This window comes from Pagrus pagrus (assembly GCF_965226575.1).
Source record: "Pagrus pagrus genome assembly, chromosome: 9".
In the NCBI taxonomy this organism is placed as follows: Eukaryota; Metazoa; Chordata; class Actinopteri; order Spariformes; family Sparidae; genus Pagrus; species Pagrus pagrus.
The window spans coordinates 30602380-30629202 of NC_140193.1; the positions used below are offsets into that span (position 1 = coordinate 30602380).

Here is a 26823-nt window from a genome sequence, read left to right on the forward strand (position 1 = left end):
GTGTAGCAACATTAGCCGCTGACACACAGCAATCCCGTATCAGAGACGATATTTCTGTCCCCCAATATGCCGTCTTTGCTTTCACCTGTGCCTTTCAGACTGCATCAACTGTAACGACAAATCGCCACGCTTGTGTGTCGCTACACACAGCCAGCCGGCTTCCCAGCTGCTTCGTGTGTGTAGGGGATAAGGCATCAGCTGCACTGCTGCGAAGAGTTCATGCGCGCTCCCACGCCAGCTCGGCTGATGGCTGCAGTTACCCTAACAGCCGCAACAGCCGTCGTGTCACTATTGAGTCTTATTTCTTGATCCTGGCCCAAGTTCCTTTAATAACTAATTACTGAATCATTGTTGTTTTTGTGAACCTTCAAGTCAAAGGAGACATCATACTGAGTTCTTCCTTGGTTTTCCCCATTAGTTCCTTAGGAAAAGACCAGAGACAGCAGGATTCTCAAAAAATATTTGGAGCTATGGAATCCAGAACTATGAAGACTTTAAAGCCCAGTTAGGACCAAAGATTTGCGATAAGAGGGGTTGAAACTTGTAACTACTTGCAGTGTGCTGATCTGCAATGCTCTGCAAACGACACCAAAATGACCAGTCGAGACGGTATCATCTCAAATGCAACGTCTCTCTGTACTTAACTTTATCACTGGCTTTTCAGGCTTTTTTTTTTAATTGCTGGATTTAATTTGCAGCGGCTTAAAATATGAATGAGCACAGTGATAGCAAGTTACTTGCTACCGTTGCATTTGTAGTGATGATGAAATGGTGAAAAAAAGGTGTGTGTGTGTGTTGCTAAGCCAGTATGTGGGAGAAAAGAGAAAATGCAGTGGAAAGGTACGGTTAAGTGAGAGAGAGCGAGCGATCAGTGCAGAGTGGCTGTAAATGCGAGTGGAGGAAATGCAGTGAAGTTGTCAATCATGCAGTAGGCGATGATTACATAAATTACATGAATTACGTTCTAAAACCAGCCACCATCGCCTTGACAAGCGGAGTCGCTGGCAACACCATCAGCTGACCTGAGTTGAGCTGCAACAGGTAAGTTCAACTCTCATCTACAACGTTCTGAAACATTTTCATTCACCGCGAATCTTTGGTCTGACCTGGGCTTATATTGGTGATAACCCTTAAATTCTGACTTTATGGCAGATAATATGCCACAAGGTTTCAACATTATAATTGCCACAAGCTCAGATGAAGTTAGCCTTCATAGTTTTACTGTTGGCTTTGGTCGGCAAAAGCAGCTGTTGCTTTGGTTCAATTTGCTGGAGATTTGACTTAATTTGCATATGTAATGACTTGCTGCAGGGGACTGGTGTTTGTACTGTTTAAGCCCTCTGCTAATCTTGTTAGTGCATTATGGTGTTAAATTGTATTCTTATGTACTTTAATGTAAGGACTGCTAGTGAAAACATTAAATTTGACTTCATTGGATATACATTTTACGTTTTAGTAGTTATAGTAAAAGTAATTAGTAATAGTGTTTGGCTTTGACTGTCATACTGATTTCAGATACAAATGTCTAACCAGCGTAAGAGCATACATTCTTTTGATGTATACACACACACACACACACACACACACACACACACACACACACACACACACACACAAACACACACCAGTTGACATCATATGGACGGAAGAAGTAGTTGGTACAGGGCTGAGTCCATGTGCTTGTATTCTATGAGTGAATCCACATTGAATATTAAGTCCAACTTGGCAGTCAGAGAGTACCTGCAAGAAGAAGCAGAAGAGTCTTGGGGATTACGGAAATGTCCTCAGCACAGCTGTGTTGTTAAATGAAGCTCTGGGTTTCTCAAAGATCACCAGGGAGTATATTTTAGAGAAAATCAGGCCGTAATGGACTGTAGAATGTGAAGAGCTTCCTGGGCTCTGCAGGGCTCTGCTCAATCCACTCTTCAGCATTAATAATCAAGGTGCTTTAATAATGTAAAATCTATTTATTATTAATACCAGCACAGCACCGCACGCCATCTATTGATGTGTGTGTGTGTATGTGTGTCATGATCAAGATCAAATATGGGCCGGGGGCTTGGCATTTGAAGATAAATCCACTTCATGTCGCACACAAACACACACATAAAACACACACTCAGATCAACGCACAGGCATGGACCATTAACTCATTACATCTTGACATTTTCAGAAACTGATGCGTAGACATATACTACATCTGTCCTTGGTGCACACACATGCGCACACACACACATGCACGCACATACACAAAACCCCCACCCGTCCTCCCTCATCTCTGTGTCTATCACTGTCTATTACACATTCACACAAACACCCCAGAAAAGCTGCTTGCTGGATTAGTGTTGCAAAGGCTCTGAAGCACATCCAGAGGAAATGAGCTTTCAGCCTGCTCAACAGCTAACTGAAGAAATCTTCCAACTTGTTGTAACAGGTGCGGCATCATGTCTGACCACACGATTTCTCATTTGTAAGATTTTCTTCAGTGTTGGTTGTCTTTAACATTCACTGCTAAACGTTGGTGTCTTCAAACATAATTACCACACAAAAAAGTGTACCTTTGAAATGACACAGGGATTAGCTTCTGATGTAACCAGCCATTAAGAGAGGAGGAGTATAAAATCAGTTTAGCCAGGTTCTTATACAGCAGTGGGAGATCATGGGGGCACAGAATTCTCCAAACATTATGAGCAAGTAGCAGCATCACAGATTTGCAGCATTTTGACTGAATTGGAAAGGCAGCAAATAAAAGTTAGCAGCAGCTCATATTTTCCTCTGGATAAATTGTACTAAATATGTGATCACTTTAGGTCAAAATTATGTCAAATTTGTATTTTGTCCAACACTTATACTTACAAATAATATTCATGTGTTTGGTGCTAATTAGTTGATAGCATGCTAACATGCAAAACTAAGTTGGTGAACATGATAAATATTTTACTGCTAAATATCATTATGTTAAGATTGTCATCGTGAGCATGTTAGCATGCTAATGTTAGCATTTAGCTAAAAGTAGTGCCTCTGCAGAAAAACAGCCTCACAGGGCTGTGTTAATGGATGTTTTGTTTTTTGGGTTGTTTTGTTAACTGACCTTGTAACTTATTTACACAGTAGAAATAAGTTAGTAGTTAGTCTATTTAGCTAGCTACAGTACAGGCCTATACACAGGAACAAAATGGAACAAAAGGGTAACATTATTCAATATCTTATGTTTATAAGTTATATGAAACAGTTGGTATGATTTACAGTCAAATTACCTTTATGAATTAATTTGGATTTCAAATCTAAAGAAATACAAAGGTTTAAATTGATTAGTTATTTGAAAGAAAATTGATAACTATTTTGATACAGATTATTGTCACTATCAATGTAAAATGATTATATTTGGATTGTGGACTGATGGACAGACCAACACAAATTGATGATGCCAATTTGTGTTCTGGGATGTTGCCAGGCATTTTTAACTGTTTTCTGAAATTTAACATACAAATGTCAAACTACTTATAAAGTACGGACACTAATTTGAAAATTAGCCCTAAGTGTTTGTTTTGTCCAACATCATTCAAATGAAATGTAACAATACGTTGTTTCTCCATGCTCTCTGTAATGTCACATGAAAGCATTTCTGATCTGCTGGCACTTCACTGTTCAGAAATGAGTCAATTTAGTGATGGGACTTGGTTGTTGTCAATTAAAATTTGCTTCAGGCACAAGAACGACTTGTTTAGGTTCAGAAAAAGATCATGGTTTGAGTTACAATAAGGACTTTGTTACAGGGAAACATTGGGATTTTTAATGGTTACTTTATTAAGGTTAGGGGACTTTTATCAGTATGGTTAGAATAATAAATGCATGGTCGTTATACTTAAAGGTTTTACTGGTAACATTCAGCCACTAAAAGTGGTCAAAGTCCAAGAATGTCATTAATGAATGCTGAATAATGCACATAGATCCACAAATGCGATTCACCTTTGAGTCAAAAAGAGTCAACATGTCAATCTTAATCTTCCAGCTGGCACTCCATAAAGTTTGTAGGGGGATCTTACTGTCCTTTCTTGTCCTGTTTTCAGCAAAATTTGATCAGAAATCTACCGATTAACTGTGGCTGAAACTGCAGTTTCTTCTTGACTACTTCTCGTTAATTCAATTCAAGATAGGGTGAAAAGTTTCTTCCACAGAATCTACCTGAACAAACTTGAGCTCATAGTGCCTTCAGTCAAGCACTGAACACAATTTAAAGAAAGTTGGTTTTGGTGTGGTCGTCTGTTTCCTACCAGACATTGCTGTTCACTGAGTTCACAACTTATTTTACTACTGTACTAATCTGACATCATATAACAATGTGCTTAAAAAAATCTTATTCTTCTCAATGTGTTGTATAATTGGCTCTGGAGATTCATGAAGGGATGGCGATGTTGGTCTGCCAATTGGTCACTCCACCAATTTGGTCCACACTGACATATCTCAACAAATACCAGATGGGTTGCTATGAAATCTTGTAAATACATTCATGTTTCCCAGAGGATAAATGTTCCTACAATTGGTGATCCTTTGACTTTTCCTTTATTGCCAACAGCAGGCCAAAAATGTCACTTATTCAGTAAAATATCTCAAGATGGATTAGGACAAAACATACAGACATTCATGGTTCCCAGAGGATACATCCTAATGACTGTAGTGATCCCCTAGCCTCGTTGAGGTTGACATTTAGGATATTTGGTATTTGTAGGAACTATAAAAGAAACAGAATCAGATGATGAAACATGCACATTTATATTATACACTAATATAGACAAACACCTCTCTGAAAAACTGAACACTATAGATATTACATTACACATGTGTCTCCACTGTCTCCTGTTTCTTTAAGAGCAGAAGTCTGTAGACTTCATGCAGCAATACAAAGATCAACAGTCTGTGGGTGTTAATGTGCTCAGAAGGTTTTCTCTCTCTCTCTCTCTTTGCTGAAACAAACCCTTGATTATTGGAAAATTCAACAGATACCTCTCAGTTTTAGTAAGTACATCAGAAAGTTCTACAACTCTGAAACTACAGTACAGTTTCAATTGAATACGACACCAATCTTACTGCCACTGTGTTATCTTCAGTGTGCCCACATGTACAGCAGATCCAGTCAAAGAAACCTGCTAGGATTTTCTTATTTGACCTCAACAGACTTTTTGCAGCACTGTGCCTCTCTAGTCCAGCCTAATATTTGCTGTTTTTTCTTTATATTTTGTCTTAAGCCAAAAAAATATAGTGAATCCTTAGAGAACAGATTGATTTTCATATGGAATAATTGTTTGTATCCAGTAAGACACATTGAGAAATACAGTACCTCTACTATATTTTTGAAAAACATGAATAGTAAGAGATCACAGCATGATTGTAACATGGATTATTGGGTAAAGTCTGCCACCTTTTTTCTATCTGCATGCCAAAACAGTTCTATTCTGCTGTCAGTGGGGGTCAGCTAATCTTTGAATCAAAATGAAAACAATTCTGCATTGTAACATAGCTAACCCAGCATGTGTGTCAGGCCTGAGATAAAATTATGACTCAAACCTTACAAAGTTCTAACAAAATTATATAACCCAAAGAAAAACAATTCAAACTAAAAAAATAGATTATCTTAAAAAATAGAACTCTGTGTATCCAATGTCAACATACATTGTACGACTGACATGTATGTTTTTGTCTTTCATCCATCTGAGCTGATGCAGTTTGTTGCTGCCTTTTACATCCAAAACATGCCGGCTGCATTTCAGCTGCAGGACACTGAGCGGCTCCCTCCCTCAGTTGTGCAGGGAGTCAGCGATGCCCTGTGTGCTGCAATCAATGAGATAAAGTCTCTCAAAGACGAAAAATAAAGCTTTGAAGACACAGATTAGCCAGCTGGAAAACAGGCAGGTGGAGGTGTGCCAGCTCCAGGAGGAGCTGAAAGAAAAAGATGAGGTTCTCCAAAGAGTCAGAACCACCGCCCGTGTGGAGACCCTTGACATGCTGGCTCAGACATCAGAGCAGTGGAGGAGCAAATATAATGCTCTGGAAGAGAGCCTCATCTCCAAGACCAACAAACTTCAGTAATATTCCCTTACCTGCTTGCTTGTGTGTCTTGCATCTCGGTTTTTTACAACGTATACCGGCTGAAAACGATCAGTGCCCGATCATTGGGAGCACCCTTGCTATTTATATGTAAAAAATACTCATCAATACCAAAACGTTTGAGAAATTCCTTCTTTGTGTTTAAAATAATGGTTGTTGGTAATGCATAAGAGACCTTATGGGAGCTCAGCTCCCATTGGCTCCCACGTTACTTAAACCCTGCATTCACGTTATAACACCGCTGTTGTTTGAATCATCTGCCCCCTCAAGTGGTTGCCACTTTGTGCACTAGCTAACGTTGCTAATGCCAGCTAACAAACCTTGTTAGAAGCTGGAACCGACTGTCAGAATTCTTACCGACATTACCAAAACAATCATTTTGGATCCGACAAACTTTTAAAAATGATTATGTTTATATAATGTTGTTTAAGGAAAAGAGACATCTATTCTCCACCTTTCTACAAGCTCTGTAGATGTATTATTTAAAAAACAAAAGTTGTTTACATAAAAATGTTCATCACTCAATTAATATGACATTTAAAAACAAAACTAAAACACTGAATGTTGGTTGGAAACAGTAAACCCATTGATTCAATAATATTATGTATTAGGGTAGTTTTTGAAATGAGTGATGCTGTTATGTCAAACACTATGAAATATAGAAAGAACGAGCAGAACAAACAGAAAAAAATGACCCCAGTGCCTCTTATAATAATTAATGAACAGGCCATTAGGGGGTAAATGAAGTGCATATTTTTTTAAGGTTTAGAAATTACCTGTAATGTGTTACTGTTAGCTGTGACGTTCATGGCTGTGACAGAGATTGGTCGGGCAGAACATGACCCGTTGTTTCCACCCACACAGTCTGTGAATCAGTCCTGTTTAATATTAGCCTTCACTGGAACTCACAGAACCTTCACATCTCCAGAGACCAATGTGAGGGAGGACATATGATCACAATGTGCGTGCACAGACACACAAACATGCACGAACACACGCACACACACACACGCACACACACACACACACACACACACACACACACACACACACACACACACACACACACACACACACACACACACACACACACAGAAACATGCTTATGCCACAAATCAGAACTCAATCTCAGAGTGTGGAAGCCTGATACCTGAAACAGCTAAATTATCTGCTTTGGATAGAAACCAAGAAGAGAATAAAAAGGATAAGTATCGACCCAAAGATGGTCAATAGGTCTGTTTTGCACAAAGAGAGGATGAAGACTGGCATTTTTTACATATATTTTTTAACATGTAAAGTAATATTAAAAAAAAAACTCCCTTCGGTTTATAACCAATCTTTTGACAGCAGCCATGTGGAAGATCTGCTCAAACTGTAATACAGCAGACATGCAAGAAATCCAACCAATTCTAAAACTAGAATTGCCTTCAGGAGAACACATACCACCACCAAGGCCCTCGTACTCACTCATAGATACCAGCCACCTTAATACACCTGATGAAAATCTCGAAACAAGACATCTCGCAATGGTAAAGAAAGTGAGAAAAAATCCCTGGATCCGTCCCTCTATCTGGATCCACACCAAAAATTAATGGGGTCTATTCTGGGCTGAGACCCGTCCTCCATCCAAATTTTGTGGAGATCCGTTTAGTATTTTTTCTGCTGCTGACAACCCAACCAACCAACCAACCAACCAACCAACCAATGGATACGGGTTAAAAACATTACATCCTTGAAGAAGGTAATTACTCTGGGGCAGTTATGGGCAACAATTGGGCTAAATCTGTAAAGGGTCTGGCCATAACTACGAACCGACATCAGACACATCAAACCATTTCCACCACCAAATCATTTTCAAGACAGCTCATTGTTATCCAGGACACATTATTTTGGTGTACTTTAAAGATGTTTGCTCAGATGTTTGAGCCTTGGTAGTTGCTGTTGCTGTTGAACATAAGTACTTTACATGACAGCATAAAGTGTGACAAGAAGCTCTGAGCTCAAGGTCTGCTTACTGGAAATATTTTGGAAAAACTGACAACTTACAGTGGATACATCTTGAGATGAAAGCTTGTTTTTTTTGTCCAAAGTAATATCCTTTTCATCCTAATTTCCTCTGATGAAGTATGAGTTTCTATAGGCGGCGAGCTTTCTCTCCTTTGTCTATGTAACGACCAGGGCCTAGGGAAAACCCTGGCACGACATGAAAATGAGACTCCCCTCTGAAAAGCTCCAAAGCACCACCAGCAGCAAAGTATTTTTAAGTTTTTCTTTTTTTTGAAAACACATCTAGCTCACAAACAGACATGCTGGCAGTCTGGAGGAGGGAGGAGAGCCTACAGGACAGGAGCCGGCCTTTAAACTTCTGGCTCTGGCAGTAGGAACCAATCAGCTCCCTGGACAACCTACACTCATTCACTCAATTAACCAAAAACACCTACAATCAATCACACACACACACACACACACACACACACACACACACACACACACACACACACACACACACACACACACGCACACACACACTCAGGCAACACAGAGGGGTATTAAGGCACAGAGGCAATTGAAGCACATACAATAGAATTGTTTATACGACTTCTGGGGTCATAACAGTCTATTTTCTTTTTATGCTTCTGCACCAGAAGTTATTTGGTTGTCCATCCGATTGTCTGTCCATCCTTGCTATGCTTGTTAATACAATATCTCAGGAATTTGGCACAAATGTCCACTTGGGCTCAAGGTGAACTGAGTAGAATTTGGTGTTCCAAGGTCAAAGTGACCTCACAAAATGTTTTTGGCATTAACTCAATAACTCTTACGTTAATCATGACAAAATTTCACACTAATGCGTAATAAGATAAAATGATGACCTGGTGACATTTTATATCCAAAAGGTCAAATGTCAACCTCACTGTGACATATGACGGCTTTAACACTTTTCTTACCATTTCACACCATGACCCAGTGAAGGAGCGATTGTGACCATATTTTACATTTGGTCAGATACTAACTTGTCGACACTAATCTTGGATGTCCACCTTGAAACTGCTGATTGTAGAGATCTTCTGTGCTGCTGGTTCAACATGTGTGTGAAGCATCTACATTTTAGAATTTGTAGCTTCTTCATGTTCTATCAGAATCAGATTTATTGTGAATACATTCAAGGAATTTAACTGTTTTCTGTTTCTGTCAATTATCTTCAACACTAATAGACATACAGCAGTATACAGCAGTAGTCCCTAAGCTCATTGGTTTTGCTGATACTGAGCATCAGGTCATTGTTGTTCCACCATGTGATGAAGCTCTCTATCAGTCCTCTGTGCTCCTCTTTAAAAATAGTCTCTAAGTGAAGACAGCATGTTTCTCACTGGAAATTATTCACTGGAATCAAACGTGTCAACATAGTGAGAAGTCTTCACTACAAAGGTTATATTATACGAGTCTGGACAGACGTGGATGTAAACTCTAACTTGATGTGGATCGCAGAGGCATACGACCGGTAATTCTAATTTTTTTCTTACCTCTTTTGCTGTTGATGAAAATCCCTGGGTAAAATGCACATCTTGACAAACACACACAATGGTACCTCAGCAGATGTGTATATCTGTCAGGAGTTGGTTAGGAGTTGAACAGTGAATTTTAGTAGCAAGACAACTGTTTATTGATATGAAAATGTGACTTAATACTGTATGTGTGCCACAGACACCACTGTAGAAACTATAGCAGTGTTGAGATTACGTATGGCTATCCCTGGGATCTGCAGAATGTATATGATACCTGAGGAGAGAGAGCACTTAAAAGCATGTTGAGCTTCATCTCGTTATACTGCCTGCCGCACAGACAAGGAGCAGGAGTGGCCAGCTGCCTACAGACATCCTCATTCATCAACTCATCTCTTTTTCAATGTCTATACTCTGCCATATGTGTGGTCTGATAGCAAGACTTCCTATATGTCTATTCACACTGGATTGAAGTATTACTGCGTATAGCTCACAGGCTCAACACTATGGGAAGCCTTGACTCTGTGTGTGTGTCAAGCATGGTGATAACTCTTTCAAGCAGCAGAGCACAAACAACAGCTCTTTATCAGCTCTCTCTCAGCACTGTCTTCCCTGTTGTTTGAGTCTCTCACATACACACACACACACACACACACACACACACACACACACACACACACACACACACACACACACACACACACACACACACACACACACACACACACAACACACCTGTCTTTCTGTCCTTTCCTTCCTTCTTTCTTTCTCCCTCATCAACCTAATTTCCAATAAACTCCAGATCAAGTTGCTCTGCAGGTCTGATTGGATGAAACCAAACCAAGCACTGTAATCACTGAGCTGAGAGATTATCTCTCTTCTTTTTCCCTCTAAAGTCTGTTCTTCATTAACAGTATTTGATATCAAACAGACACATAATCGACTGGTTCTTATCAGTGTTCTCCAAATTAACAGTTCTCACCTTCATTAGCTATGCTACACAGTGTCCTCCAGATCATGATCATCTCACATCCTCTCATTAAGTCTCAGTTTGACAAATAAATGGATATCAAAACCACAGGGGTACTGTGTAGTTTTCATACAATTCTGAATCACAAGATTACACTAAATTTCCTTCAAATAATAGAAAAATGATTTACATTTATTCTAATTAGGGACAGAAAATATTCCTAACTCTTTGTCTTATCTTCACTTTAAGTTCCCATCAAGTCAAAATTGAAGTTTAAGTGTTTTTATCATAAAAGTCTTGCTCTGTATGTCACTTACAGTCCAGTATCAGGCCCCACAATGGCAAAAAAGTCATTTTGTAGCATTTCTGATGGTATTCAAGAGTTTGTTACTTCGGGGAAAATAATAAAACATGGTGATGACTCATTCTGCACTTGGGGGTGTACACTAAATTTGGGTCCAGTAATACATTTTTATGACGCTACCATGGATGTATAAAAAGAACTATAAGCTCACTATAACAGACAAGAACAGGCGGGTGTTGGATTTTGGCTTTGATGAATCGGAGGCATTATTTGTCTCTGTGGGTGAGAGGAAAACTTCCGTATCTTCCCAATTATAAGATTTGAAGATGTAAAGATTTATAGCGTTGTCACATGGTTTGCCTAGTCACAATATTTCAGTGTTCATGTTGTTCCCCCGTCGTCATCATATCACATACACATAACATTAGCTTCCTTCCATGTCGGGAGGTGGAGGGGATCAGTCAGGTGAGAATGCTGCCAAACCAGAGACCACTGTGCATGATGTCAGTTCAACATTTGTAACAGTGAAACTACTGGAGACATTAATGGCAAAAAAATCCTGCAAAAAGCAAAACAAAACAAGATATTTTTTGATGATATGTTGGGACATTTTGCAGCCATGTTTGTGGTGACCAAACCAGGTAAGCCAAAACATGATGCCTAAGGAAGTGGCACAGCGTTGTCCTGACATTAAATTAAAAACTGAACCTTAAGAAAACAATCTACATTGTCTTTGACATACAGACTTGACCACAGTATTTTGAATCTACAAGGGTCTGTGCATCCTTACTTCCAAACATAGGACATTCTTTGGTTAGGACTGTTCTGTAATAGTTCAATTTCTATCCTGAGATAAGATTCTTCCTAAATACAGTTAGGAAGCATGTTTCTGTCATTAAGAAATGGCCTACATGTAATCTGAGATAAGATGCGATTTTAGACTTTTAGAAGTTTCTGTAATGAGGCCCCAGCATGTAATTTTACAGTCCTGCAATCAATACCTGCAGTCTCACCTTTCTAAAAGCGTTACATTATCAAGTTTTGTTGCTGTCTCTTCATTATTTTGAAAAGTGATGTTATCCCTTGTAGTAATTTGGGGAACAAAATGGAAAATAACTTGGATATTGAAGGAAAAACATAAGTCACAGCAGGTATCTCAGTTTTTTGATTGGCTCATATGACCCATGAGAAAATGGATAAATATTCAAATAAAAAGAAAAAGGAAGTGAAACATCTATAAAACACACTGTTAACAAACGTACTCTAGTATTTCAAAATATCTCCTAAGTATTTAAATTTAATAAAATCATATCCCGTTCAAGGCTAAAAAAAGGCTTCCCCAAAAGTTGTTCTTTTGGGGAATTACAATTCACCAACATGTACATGAGCATGAACGTCTCTATCTGTAACCATCATCCTGTTGCTCTGACTTACCCAGTATGGCCAGCACAGTGTTGTCTTTGAGGACCTCCATGGACCCTGAGCATACGAAATAGATAGCCTGCAGGGCGTCCCCCTGGCGGATGAGGAACTCGCCCGGAGCACAGAAGGAGGTCTTGATAATGAGGGACAGGGAGCGCAGGCAGCCCCTGCTGGCTGACTCAAACAGGGGCAGCTGGAGCAGCTCCTTGTTCAGGTGCATGGCGATATCGGCTCTCAGCTCATCTGGGAAGTCCTTCAGTAGCTGTGAAGTGAGAGGGGGTTTACACTTAACAGGTGTTGTTTCCTGAGACGTGCAATGGCTGCTTCAACTACACAGCAGGCTTCCACACAGCCACTCACAAAACTCACCATCTTTTCATTTAAAAATGTGGAGTAGGATGAAAGTTGAATGAACCTTGTTTTCATTTTGACCTGTCAAGCAGGTGTCACTATTAACATCAATAAATTGGTGCATTGCACTGCATTAACTGCTGGCATAAACCATAATCATCAGTGATTAGATCCACATGTGCTTTTCTTGCCCTAACAGTTCAATGATTCATTTGGGACAATAAAGAAACAAGAGTGTTCTGATGATAGCAAGGCTCTCATGATTCAGGTGATTCAGTCCAGTCGTCCAAAATATGAGGATTCCTGCCCTCCTCTAAACCTCACTGTAAATGTTGTAAAAGTACCCAAAGGTCATACATGAGAAAAAGAAATTGTGTTCAAATATTAGTGAAAGTCAACCATATGAATAGTACTTGAGTAAAGGTATCTGACGTTAAATGTGCTAAATGTATTAAAAGTACAAGTAATAGTCAATTATACATATATTTACATGTATGTGTTTACTGTATACTATGGATTAGTACTTTTTACATTTTTGTTTAATCAGTGTTGTTAATACAAACAAGAGAGGCATAAGAGAGCCTTCAGTCTGGCACTTGGACACTGCTGAATGTAGAAAATGCTGAGCAATTAGTGAATAACTGTTTCTTGTTGCCTAGTTTTTTCATGTCATTTTTTAGTGTGTTGATCAGTGTAAATAGTCCTCTGTTGTACTGGAAAGGTTGCAGTCAGTCAATCTCAGAGGCAGATATCTCAAAGCCTCAACAGCTGAAAGGACCTACTTCACTTTTGAGTGAAATAACCCTTTCATGTTAATGCATAGATAAAGTGTTCATGAAATTATCATAGACAGTGCAATACTTACACACTCATGTACTTTTGTGTTACATGTGTTGAAGTAAGCTCTCTCCTCACCTCACTAACGTCTATTCCATTGTTGACCGACCACGTTGTCTGGAAACACTCCAGCATGCGCTGCTCCATGGCCTTGGGAAGCCGGTGGACCCTGATGAAGTCCTTCAGGTCCTTGGTGCGGGTGTGGTACAGTGAGCGGCGTGAGTACATCCTCTGGATGATTGCCGTCACATTACCAAACACGACTGCATGCATCAGTGCTGGAGACAGAGGAAAGGTTGTGTGTTTTTGTGTGTTGATCCAGATTAAATTACAAAGTCATTTGATTGTCTTTCTATTGAGAATGGCCCTCAGGAAAATCCCGTAATGCGTCTGCACAGCAGGGGGCCTCACAGGACGTCTTCATAAGCCCCAGAAGTTAGAGAGCACAGGGCTTTAAAGGATTTAGCTGCTCTAAAACTACTGTAAAACACTGCCTCAAGTGGATTAATGCTTTTCACAAAATGGTACCACACTACTGGAAAAAACTAATCCCACTGTTGAATAAATCTTTTATTTCCAGTGAACAAAACTCCAATAAGACAACTCAATTATGATTCTAAAAATCAAAAGAGCTCTAATCCCTGTATGAGTGGTGACTCTTGGTGTAGAATTCATATTTTCTAAACATGTCTACAGTCATAGTCAGGATTGCTTTAAATGTGAACACCACCCAGTAAGAACTATCTATTTTATAATGAACTTTCCTGAGTGTGCTGCACAGGGGTTTCTCTCCCTAAATGTAATTCTTGCCCAAGTAGAAAAGCTGCTGAAACAGCGTTCAGACCACAGGACACTTATACAGTTCACTGACACTCAGACTAATGACATTATTTTAGGATGACTGCTCCTTTAGGCAGGGTGACCCCCCCTAACATTTTGGTCTGCTGTAAAAATGTATAAATATCTTTGAGTTACAGCTGAAGGGCACCCACTGCCTCAGGGCTGCTCACCACTACAGCTCTGAACTCAGTATGAGGATAGCATTCTGAGAGATAAATGAAGCTATAGTCTCCTCTTTTTATTCCTTCTCTGTTTTGCTTTACTGGCTCTGCTTTTATAGAAGACTTAACACACGACTGTAGGTGCAAGGTTTTTAGAAATCAGTGTAACACAAAAAAAACATCCACTCTAAAACCCAAATTTAAAGAGGTCATATTATGCTAATGTTCAGTTTCATACTTGTATTTGGGGGACCTAGTAGAATAGGTTTACATACTTTCATTTTCAAAAACACATAATTTTTCTCATATGGTGCATTGCTTCAGCATCCCTTTTCACACTGTGTCTCGAATGCTCTGTTTTCGCTACAGAGTGAGAAATATCGCCTCTGTTCAATCTTTGATGAGAGTTGCACATGCGCATTACTTAACGTGCAGGATGTAGCCAATCAGAGGCAGAGTAGGGCGGGTCATGCTGAGCGAGGTAGTGTGACCTAAGGACTTTATAATTGATCCAAAACAACACCGCTACAGCTGGAGAGCATGGCTGTGGTACAGCTGTACATATTTTATAATATATATACTGTATATATATATATAAGAACATCGGTTCACTAATTTCCTAAAACTGCGGCACACTGTTCAGGTTTACACTGATTACATTACTTGTCCCCACTGTTGTTTTACTTTATAAAAAATCAATAGTCTGATGACAGACGCTTCAATTACAAACTGCCAGAGGAGTGGGGCCAGCAGCAGAGTCGCAGCAATAACAGGTAACAGGAGTCACATTTCACTTTGAGCATGGAGAGAGTTAAGAGAGTGGACAGACAAGAGGATGGTGGAGGATTCCTTGTCAAAGTGAAAAGCAGGCGGCCTATTTGGAAATATTTCAAAATTAAACTCAGTCATAACAAGGAACTTGATAGAGTGCAGCCTGTCGCCTGCAGCTCTTCATCTAACAACTCCTCTACAAATACCGAAAATGAACACATTTTTGATGAACGACAGCGGTGCTAACTGAACACATTGCATTTCCTGCATTCCCTGCGACAAGTCTACTTCAAAGTAAAAGTCAACTCACTTTATTATTTTATTTCAATTTTATACAAAGGTGTCATTTAAATTTATGTGAAACAACTAAAAAACAAAAATCAAATAAATAATTTTGTGGGCCAGATTATATTATATTTTGACATCAGGTAGCGGGCTGGATGGACAGTGGGCTGGACTGCGCAGGCAGTCTGAGACCCTTGATGTGAGGGTAAGTCTCTAGAATGAATGAATGAGTCTATGTAATTTCCCCAGTAGTGACCTAAGTAAGTTTTTTTTTTGTGTGTGTGTGTTATTGTATAACTCACATTGTGAGAACATAAATTACAAAGTCAACCTTGCTTCAGTCCACAAACTTTATGGTGAAGAAGTGTGTGTGTGTGGTTGTTTATAGCCCACTTATTGTGCACTGAGGTCTGAAACATCGCCGCGCATCATTGTGTTCCCTCACCATTATAACGATCACATCCCAGCATTTCTCTCACCAAATAACCTTTTCAGTCTCTCCATCTCTTTCTGATTTCTTCTTTTATTGCTTTCTTCCTGAACATTAGGTTCTCTTCATTATTGATGTGCATCAGCACAAAAATCTAACAAAAAATCATCAGAATTAATAGTTTTACTGTACCATATGCATCCAACACATATTTTATGTTACTTAAAAATAAATTTTAGATATAATATCGATCCAAAATTTCACAAGGCTGGAAATTAATTCTGCTAATTAAGAAAAACAAGGCAAAAATCTGTTTTTAAGCTCCCTTCACATACAAATGATGAATCCGTGCATTTCAGGGTAGTAGAGAGGACTGTTAAATAGATGATGCATGCAAGGGAACCACTTTTCTGTGATTAGAGATGCTCAATGATATTTTACAAGAGGTCACTCAACAACTTTTGTAAAAACAAAAATCGTATTCCTGTATTAGGCTGTTAACTGTGGATGAGTTTCCCCACAAATATAGTGGATAGCATGGTAAATGGTAAATGGACTTGCATTTCTATAGTGCTTTCTTCTGACCACTCAAAGCACTTTACATCAAAAAGCAAACTCAAAGGGGCCTTAAAAAGATGGTTTGAGTAATGTTAGGAGAGAGCTTGGAATATATAAGATCATAATCACAGCGTTTGTATTTTTATTATGTTGTCTTGATGTTTATTATGTTGTCTTGTTGTTTATTATGTTGTCTTGATGTTTATTATGTTGTCTTGTTGTTTATTATGTTGTCTTGTGGTTTATTATGTTGTCTTGTTGTTTCTTATGTTGTCTTGATGTTTATTATGTTGTCTTGTTGTTTATTATGTTGTCTTGATGTTTATTATGTTGTCTTGATGTTTATTATGTTGTCTTGTTGTTTATTATGTTGTCTTGATGTTTATTATGTTGTCTTGTTGTCATTTGACTGTTTAAAACAAAGGAAATAAGGTATTAGGCTATATTATCTTACTATCCTCAATGACTGTAACTCCAGTGCAGAGTTCTAATTGAATCATCAAATAAAATGAATGAATCATATTTAGCAGCACACAGTGATGACTACAAAGTGGGAAAAACAGAGTTGAATATTCTTTTTCCAATTTTCTCCAGCAATCTTCTGATCTTCACTTGACTAACAGAAGTTCATTCACACAAGTCCTTTTGAAGATTTAGCATCTGTTGGCGTTTGCTTGAAGGCACACTGCTTGATGTCTCCACCTGAAAAAAACCTAAGCTCGTACAGAATATACCCTCTGATCATATGTTGCTAAATGTCTCCACATGAAACAGTGTGTATATCTGACAAGAACGTGTGTATATTTCTTTGGTCAATAAACTATACTGTATGGATGTTCACTGCACTATGTTGTCCACCTTTTGTTGTTGCTTTTATTCATAGCTTTTGTCTTCTATCTAAGCCCTCGACTATATCTTGACAAAACATTTGCAAATTAATGGACCAGAATCCAGTTTTAAAACATGTTAGCTTAGTTTAAAGAAAATCCTGTTATTAACTACAAAGCAGAGCTGCATTTTTCTACATTTTAATGTAGTAGAAATGTTGTTCAACTGTTGTTGGAATCTGTTCATATTTTTGATATGTCATTACAATAAATAAACAAATGCACTGCCAAAAATGTAATGAAAGAGAAAGACGCACACAAACATTTCTCACCTCCTATGAGCATGGTGCAGATGGAGAAGATCTTCTCTGAGTCTGTGTTGGCTGACACGTTTCCAAATCCCACACTGGTAAGACTGCTAAGAGCGAAGTAGAGTGATGTCACGTAGCTGCTCCGCATTGATGGACCGCCACCCAGCACCCCAAAACTCCCACCCCCAGCGTTCGTCCCTGACACCGCCTCGCCTCCCGACATGTTTCCGTAATATTGGCTGGAATTCCAGGAGCCCTGCCCGACCTCTGACCCCGACACGTTCCACTGACTGCTGTTGGCTGGGAGGCTGCTGACTGTGGGGGTGACCAGCGTTGTCAGGGGGGACAGGAAGTAGGGGGTACCCAGGCGCTTTGCCAGCTCATGGAGCCATCCTGAGAGAGAGACAGAGAAAAAAAGAAAGAAAGAACAAAACTAATTTGAGATTAGATCTGTTTGTTTAATTAGTTAAGGTACAACAATTCAGCACTGACACATCTTTTTCAAGATAAATGTACATAATATCATTCCAATACTTATCATAGCACAAAACTGGACCTTCGTCATCTCCCACTGTACAAAGTTGCTGATAAGCCCATTTATAGCTAGCATTTAGGGATAATGCACAGTAAAGGAATCTGGCTGTTTGTGGTGAATAAACACTTGTGTGGGTAACATGAATAAACGCAAATGATCCCGCGGTCAAACTCACCTTAATGTGTGAACACCATTACACAACCACCATTGCTGATGAAAACCTATCAAACATAATTAGTCTTGTTTTCCTCACTCTGAGTGAGTTAAAACATTGTTGGAAACATTTGGAATAATGTAAGTACACAACTCAACAAAACATATAACAAAGGTCGAGTCGTTTTAGACATCTGAATGCAGATTTCTTACATATTACATCTCTAAACCAGACGATGTCACTTACACAACTGTTGGGTGTGTAGTCTTTTTAGTTACGTATTTTCAAACTCTAATTTAAATAAAAACTGACTTCCCCAAGATGAAAGATTATCTTTTAATATTGACAAACACCAAATGTGTAATTTATGGCACAAACAGGATCAAATTATTTTTTTTCTCTTATTATTCTGACACAAGTTCCTATGGTGGTGGTGGTATGGTGATACATGTAGTGAACTACAAGGTTCCTTGGTGATACATAGAAAGCACCATCACTAACTCTTAAAATGCCAATGGTTTGTGCCGTTAACAATTGTCCAAACCTTTATCTAATGTCAATAATAACGGAGTGGGATAATGCTCGTTTGTGCAGAGACCACTAAGTCAAATGTAACATTGTAACTTTGTGGCTATTGTATAGCTAACTGTTTCCTTACTTTTTAAAGTTAAAGTTTTTTTTTTTTTTTCTATTCTTAGCTGGAGTGTGTACCCCTGTAACTGAACAATGCTACGATATCTAACTTTTCACCATTTCATCCATTCTGCTTTTCACTTCTGCCCTCCATCTGAATTTCACACGTCATCAGAATCACATGATTGAAAATGACCTATTTAGTGGACCCAGACATGGAACCGTCTGGAATATGTCTAACTTGGACAAACAAAAACATATCAAATGAATGATATGACCCCTAGTTAATATAGATTAAAGTTCAAAATAAATGTGCTAATGTGTCATTTTGCGAACAAAGGGGACATCTAATAATCCCAGAGAGCTGTGTGAAAGAGAAAGGATTCAAGTTAGCAATTCAGCTTGAGAGGAAAGAAGGAAGACAAGTAAAAAGAAGGGAAATGACCAAGAAAGGCAGAAAGAAGGAGAAACGGTAGAAAGAAGGAAGTGGAGGAAGGATAAATAATTGAAAAACAGCGTTTGTGAGTGGGTGAGTGGTGAAACCCAGCTGAGCCACTGACAGCAGAATCAGTGAAAGACAGACAGCAAGCGAGGGAATATAAATAATACAATATGGATGCATCCGTTCATTGATCTCTGGCATCACACACTTCAAGGCAAGAAGCTTTGACCTTGTGTATGTGCATGTGTGCCTGTGTGCGTCTGTGTGTGAATTCTCAGACAGTGAGACCAGCCTGCCGGCATCAATAAGCAAAAGTGACAATCGAGCTGTGAGCGGAGTTCCAGTCAGGCAGCTACACCAACAACATTAGAGGATTTAACACCTGAGTAGTTTCCTAATTACTTTGTCATTAGCACAACTTAACCTTCAGCCTCTGGAGGAAATGTGGACCTGACTAAGACGTTATAACCATGTCTCTGCCTGTGGAACAGAGATCAAACTATCTATTTATCTTCAATGCATAAGGGAATGTGGAGGGCATTACTGATGTTATTGTGGGATGATGCTATAATAAAGTCTGCATCACTGAAGACACACTGAGAAAAGGCACTTATCCATTACCTGTTCATGGTTTGAGTTTATGGCACTGAATTAGTCTGTGAGAATGTAGGATTTTTTCCTATGGTTTAACTTGATGTGAATCAAACAACATTCAAGTATATTCAACAAGCTGTGATGGATTTGCCCTGAATCAGGCCCTGATCCCTGCAGTGGCACTTTTTAAAGCTGCTTTAAGTGATAGTGTTAAAGTGTTAAATAGCTCTGTGTTTGGTCAGTAACCCGTGTCTCTCCTCCTGCTCATGCATGAAAACAGTAAAGATGTTTTTTCTGGTGTCTCTGCCCACTTTATCAATCAGTACAGAGAACTCTATAAAGAGGCGGTCCTGTCTGCTCATGAACAAGCAGAGAACAGAATCCTCCTGTTTGCTGATGTCTGGAGATTACTGCTGCATGTACATGTGGTGGTGTAGAGACGAAGGAGGAGATTGCTAAGTGCAAAATGTAAAGGAAGTTAGCTAATGCTCATAGCAGATTTAACTACACAATAGATACAAGTGTTGTTAATAATTGTTAATAATTATCAAGTAACCAAAGCAAGACGGTGATGAATCTGTAAATCTCTACTAAGTACTAAAGATGAAGTAAGAACTAAGTATTAAGGATATTGATCCTTTTCTTGAACTACCTTACTGCCTAAATAAAACAACAGCACAAGAAACAACAATAGTATCTCATTTGCCAGTTTCTTAGGTACATCTAGCTTAAACAAATGCAGTCTAATAGAACAGTCCTGCAATAAATCATACCTTCATGAATGATCTGATGTTCAGTTTCTGTTGAAACTGTTCCATCTGTGTTAATATTCAGCTGTAGGATTCATTTGGAAGCTGCAGTCTGTGGTGTCATTAATTATTTTGGGGTACATTAACATGTTTTTTTATTATTTTGTCTACATTGTCTCAAATCTTATCTGGAGTGTAAATGGGGCCGTTGTTGTTTTTGGTGGAGACTGTGCACACATTAGTGTGGATCCTCTTTGCTCTGTCCACAGTGCTGATCTCTCCTCCAGCAGAGCTGACTGAACTCACTTCTGAGCTGTCTGTGGTCCTGAACTCCTGTCTCCCACTGCAGACAAACCAATATTTACAACAGTGAATTTTGGACTGAAATCACATTATCGTGATGGAATTGCTGTGTTCAGTGGATTTGTTCAATGCAATCCACTTTATTCAACCTCAGCTGGGCAATTCATATGTATGTGTAGCAGAGCGAACCCCAATAAAGGTACTGGACATTACATTACATTAAAAAAGTATAAGGCATAAAGTCCATAATAACAGCTAAAATGCTACATGCTAGGTGCATCAGTCAGTGGTGGGAAGCACCACCAGTACTGAGGAAGCACAGGTGTCAACCAGAAGAGACTCCTGGGACAGAATGAGGTTTAGCTCACCGAGGATTTTACTGGCCTTATGAAGGATGATTTGATTATATGTGGTGGCCATATGTGCAACACTGTCTAGGCTTTTCTTAATCTGAGATTGTGGGGACTGCTTCCAACATATGAAAAAGACTAATATTCTACCTAAGTAGTGCCAACATCATGTCAAAAAATGTTTAGAGAAGTCATTAATCAATGTCAAACGGTGATAGTTGACATATGAAGAAACATAAAGTTACATATTCCACAATGGAGGAAGCTATTAGCTCATATTAAATATGATGCTATATCCAGTTCAATATAACCCTTCTCTGCCAGACTATAAACTTCTCCACAAAAGAGGCATGGTTCACACCTATATAACCGTTGGGCTAGACATCAAGCTAACCTGACAGGCTATTATGGTCAAGCCCAAGTACGTTATAAGCCCCCAAGGCAAGTGCCAGACTTTGAAGCCAATTAGACATAGTGGCCAAACCATGTAATTACAGCGTCATGTGATGCACTGGGGCCCAAAGCAATAAACTCACATTGTGAAAGTAGTGGCTATAAAACAGTGGGTCATTTTTTTGAGTCCTACGACCTCTACAAAATGATTTGTTTCACTGATCCATTCGGTCCAATATCATTTGGAAGGTCTAGAAGAGCCACACAATTAAATCATACTATTCTCATTCAAGTTAGTCAGGGGCTAATCTGGAAGTTATAGAAGCCAGCTCTATTGTCTCTAGTGTGCACTCTCTATGGACCCCACAATGAGGAAAATCAGGGTAATTACACACCCAGAAAGTCAAACATTTTTGGCTTCATGCGCCACTGAGCAGCTCCGCCTCCGCTGTACCCAGTTCTCATTATAAATCCACGATTATAGCAGACAAGTGCTAGCCTTACCAACCAGCTTGTCAGTCAAAATAGCAAAAAGTCACAACATCACTCAGCTTCCATCACCACCTACTGAGCCACTTCCTGACATGATAATGTTTTGCCACTGTCCCACACATTTGCTCCACACATTTGGTGCAAAACAGGTGGTGACATTCAGTCTATAAAAGCAAGTCAGCCTGGAAAAAACCTGACAATTCATGCTTCAGCATGAGAAAGTGGAAAAGTTAAATTGCTTTCACATGAACCAAAGTACATTTGACTTATCAAAGAGAGTTGGGAGGTTTCACAGCCTCCTGTGCTCCTCACAGCCTTGACAGTGAAAAGCACACGTTTTATGATTAACAAGTTATCTCACATACAGCCCCATGCCATACATGTATCAATTAAAAACCTATCAAATAATAAAAACACATACATGGGCCACATTGGGTGACATGTTCTGATGAACAAGGTCACTGTAATTAAATTTTAGTCAATGCCACTGGTGCTGTAAATACTCAACCAACCAATGTTTGTTTTAAAAAACAAAACAATTTATATCTGAGAAGAACCAGTGGGCTTGATGCTGACTGTCACAGGGTAGCGATGTTAGAGAGAACAAAGGGACCATCTAACACATTGTTGGTTTTGGTTGTTTCATGGAGTGTGTTGACAAGATGAAAAATATAGAATATCACCTATTTGGCTTATATTTTAAGATGCAGCTCCTCTAACTGGTGCTAGATATTGCTTTCTGGTACTGTATATTATTTTCCTTTTGCTTGACTGTCAGGTGTCTCATCATGTCATGTCCACTTCTTCCTCTTCGTGTGTTCACTTCATCAGACTGTGGCTTATGTGTGTGGTGACTACAGCTCCATGAGGGGCTGTACGGACGGTCTTGGCTCAACTGCCCTTGAATTATTGATAGCCCTGCAGACAAAAACTGTACTTCTCCCAAGCACCAGCCTATTGACTGGCAGACAGAGCAGTTGAACCTATGTACATGTGCTGATATCAGACCTCGATTGTGAATCACAGCTGGTGTCACAGAAAGGTCAGACTGAGCTTTGTTGTCTGCTGGATTCCCCGTCTGTCCTAAAAGTATACTGAGGGACTGCTGCCATGAATTGACTGCAGTGTTATTGTCTGTCATTATGTGGTTTGCTGAGAGGATGATGATAGGTAGGTAGGTACAAATCAATGACTCAGCAACATGCTTGTGTTTGTCTATTGCTTGGATAGAATACAGTGAACGACACACAAATACTGATGTTGATTTTTGTCTCAGTTCACAGTCAGAAGGATTAAAGTGTGCTCCAGAGGAAATGGCCTGTCTGTTTGTGCGTGTTTAACAGTTTATCAGATCATGTGCCAGGATTTCATGTCACCCGCAGGATTTGAGATTCTCCACTGAGAGATGCTTGTGGAATATCAACAAGGCCGTGTCTTATTAAAAGCATCGGTCGTGCAGAAAATTGAGACATGGGGGCTGTTCTCCTGCATAAATGCTTCTGTGCCTTTGTTTTGGATACAAAATTACTGACATCACTCTGCTGAGGTGGGATATGTATCCTCTTAGAAACGTCTTTCAAGCAAGAGGGGGTAGGTGAATGTGCGAATGGTTAAAGCTGATTTTAATGTGAAAACCTGTCATAATGAACCATAAACTAGGGCTGCAATAAGATATGATCTCATTCATCAGCATTTGGGAGCCCTAAAATCCTTTCCTGAAGAAAGAGCTTACAGAGTAATTGTCCATTACCCGCCTGTTACTGTTTTAACTGACTTTGTTTGCTGACCTACGTGGTTGTTTTTCCTATGGTGACTATCTGAACTGATGTGGTTTGCTTATAATGTATATTTATATTTTTCCATGGTGTAATTTCAGCATCATTGTAAATGAGGATCACCATCAATGATTTCTCTGAGAACCGTAAATAAAGGTTGAATGAAAGAAAGACAGAAAGAAAGAAAGAAAGAAAGAAAGAAAGAAAGAAAGAAAGAAAGAAAGCAAGCCCAAATGGACGGCTGAAAAAGGATGCAAAAACACAGACCCCCATCTATATCAGTGGAGCTGAGCTGGAGCAGGTGAACAGTTTTAGGCTCCTGGGAATCAACATCACAGAGAACCTTTCATGGTCCTCATACATCACCACCCTGGTAAAAAAAAAAAAACACAAAACAGGCTCTACTTCCTAAGGTCTCTTAAGAAGGTTAAATTCTGGTCCCAAGTTTGGAGGAGTGATAGAGAGCATCCTGACTGGAAACATCACAAGCTGGCATGGGCCATGCACGGCCAAGGACAGGAAGGCTCCACAGCAGGCGATTAAAACCGGCCAGAACATCACTGGTACCATCTACAGAGCATCTGTTCACCCTGCAACTATCTGGCAAAAGATACAGAAGTATCTGGTGCCGTACCACCAGACTATAGAGCAAAACATTTATCATTATTTAGTTATTTATTATTAACTATTTTAGTTAGGTATAGTTCATAATAAAACTTTAACTACTTAATAAGATCCTGAAAATATAATATTCATACAAAACAATATGTTTTTATTGTAAAACAACTAGTTATTGTAGCTGTCAAATAAATATGCTAGAGTAGAGGCCAAACATTGCGTAATATAGAAAAAATGTATTTTCCATCACGGCATATGAATGAACAAAGTGTGTACTAACCGCTCTCCCAGGAGCCAGGACTTTCAATCTCCCTGCGACCTATGAAGTACCAGACACAGGCCATCCAGTGGGCCAGCAGGGCGAACATGGACATGAGCAGAGTGAGAACCACAGCGCTGTACTGGGAGTATCGCTCCAGCTTCTGCAGCAGCCGCAGTAACCGAAGCAGCCGAACCGTCTTCAACAGGTGGACCCCAAAGTACTGCACAGATAGATGCACAACACATCAGCTCACACACACCTGTCTCCACCATCATTTCTCAAATATAAAGGAACCATTCTGCAAAAGAGCTATTTTTATGATCCTCAAGCATCAAATTTAAGTATTCTTTAAAACATCTTTCATTCATTATGTTTGATTAATAATTTGTTAGTGTAGCTGACAGTTTTATTAAAAAATGTCTTGAATTTATTCTTCACATTAAATGAAACTCCAAATTAGATTAATGAGTGAGTCTGAACACTCATTTTGCATGCTTGTGTAGTAATTTAGCCCGCACTTTGAATCATCTTTGGGATTGTGAGCATGGAAAAACAAATGAATCAGACCTGCAGTATGGGCACACATCAGATTGGCTCTGTGCCATTTGTTTGTCTGATGAGCATCACTTTGGATGACATGTTGATCTAATAAATTTACCAGGGAGCCAAAGGCATTATGCACTCATTCTTCTTCTCCAAATCTGGCTCATTGACAGTGGTGTGCTACTGTGGATAATGAATGGAATGAATCTGAGTGCTCTTCTTTCCTAGAAAAAAAGGTGAATCAAGCAGCTTGATTTGTTGCATACTTTGTCAACCTGCCACACACTGTTTGCTGTCCTTGTTAATGTAAACACAAATGTCCACACACACACACACACAGACAGAGGAGACTCACCACGCTGACGTTGAAAGCATACAGCAGGTCAAAGGGCAGGGCAGCAATGAGATCGACAAAGAGCCAGGTGGTGACGTAGTGAACACAGATGGAGCGGGCGTCGTACACTACCTGACCCGACGTGCTCACAAAAGTAGTTCGAAAGTTCAGCAAAATGTCTGCAGAGGAACACAACAAGAGCGGAAGCTGACAGCAGGAAATACCAACAGGGTAGTACAGGTGTCATTGAGACACAGACATGATAACACACAGAGCAATGGTTATCCAGTGAGCCCACGTCACTTTGATGAGAACAGAAAACAGATGTCAACTCATAAACAGCAACAAAGCTGCATACTTAAAGGACCATACTACAGGTTCAGCATGTTTTAGCAGACTCCCAAAAGGTCTGTTTCACACACAGAATATCCAGGAAACTTTTTTTTTAAATTGCAAAACTGGTTTTAGAAAAAATATTTCATTGAGGAACTCTTCAGCAGAGCAACAAGGAACGTCATTTTCCTGTATAATCCTCCATTGACCAGATCTGACCTCTCAGGGACTTACATTAATACTACATTAGTGATTCTTTTAAAAGCATACAATCAGGTTATAGATTAATTCAATACCTTCCAGGGAGCCACTGATTTCCATTTTTTCCAATACAATATGAAACCCAATACTTAAACATTGCCTTCAGACATGTTTGACATATAAAAGTACTCTGCTTTGATTAGTAATTTGTGTCGGATATGGTTTTTCCATAGAAAAGTTCAATTATCTCATTAAAAATATTCCTCATTGAACAATCCAATCACTGAATACGTGAAAGTTTAACAGCAGGACAGAAGGGTGAGGGTAAGAAGTTATGTCACTGAGAGGTTCATTCAAAGGGATTGTGTTTCTACATCACACGTTGGACACCACATGTGGGACCAGGATTTGTTTCCACACCAGTTGTGATGTCACAC

At 39.3% G+C, this 26823-nt stretch overlaps 1 protein-coding gene across 1 annotated transcript in view; it reads right to left on the bottom strand.

Annotated features, from left to right (window-relative positions):
- The window catches only part of kcnh3 (potassium voltage-gated channel, subfamily H (eag-related), member 3), a 165213-nt gene that overhangs the window by 19400 nt on the left and 118990 nt on the right, over nucleotides 1-26823 (bottom strand). The window contains exons 6-10 of the mRNA XM_084362734.1: nucleotides 25874-26031; nucleotides 24994-25195; nucleotides 17697-18068; nucleotides 13571-13770; nucleotides 12317-12566 (exon numbers count right to left, since the gene is read on the bottom strand). Coding sequence (XP_084218860.1) covers nucleotides 12317-12566; nucleotides 13571-13770; nucleotides 17697-18068; nucleotides 24994-25195; nucleotides 25874-26031 — 1182 coding nt within the window. The remainder of the gene's footprint in view (nucleotides 1-12316; nucleotides 12567-13570; nucleotides 13771-17696; nucleotides 18069-24993; nucleotides 25196-25873; nucleotides 26032-26823) is intronic.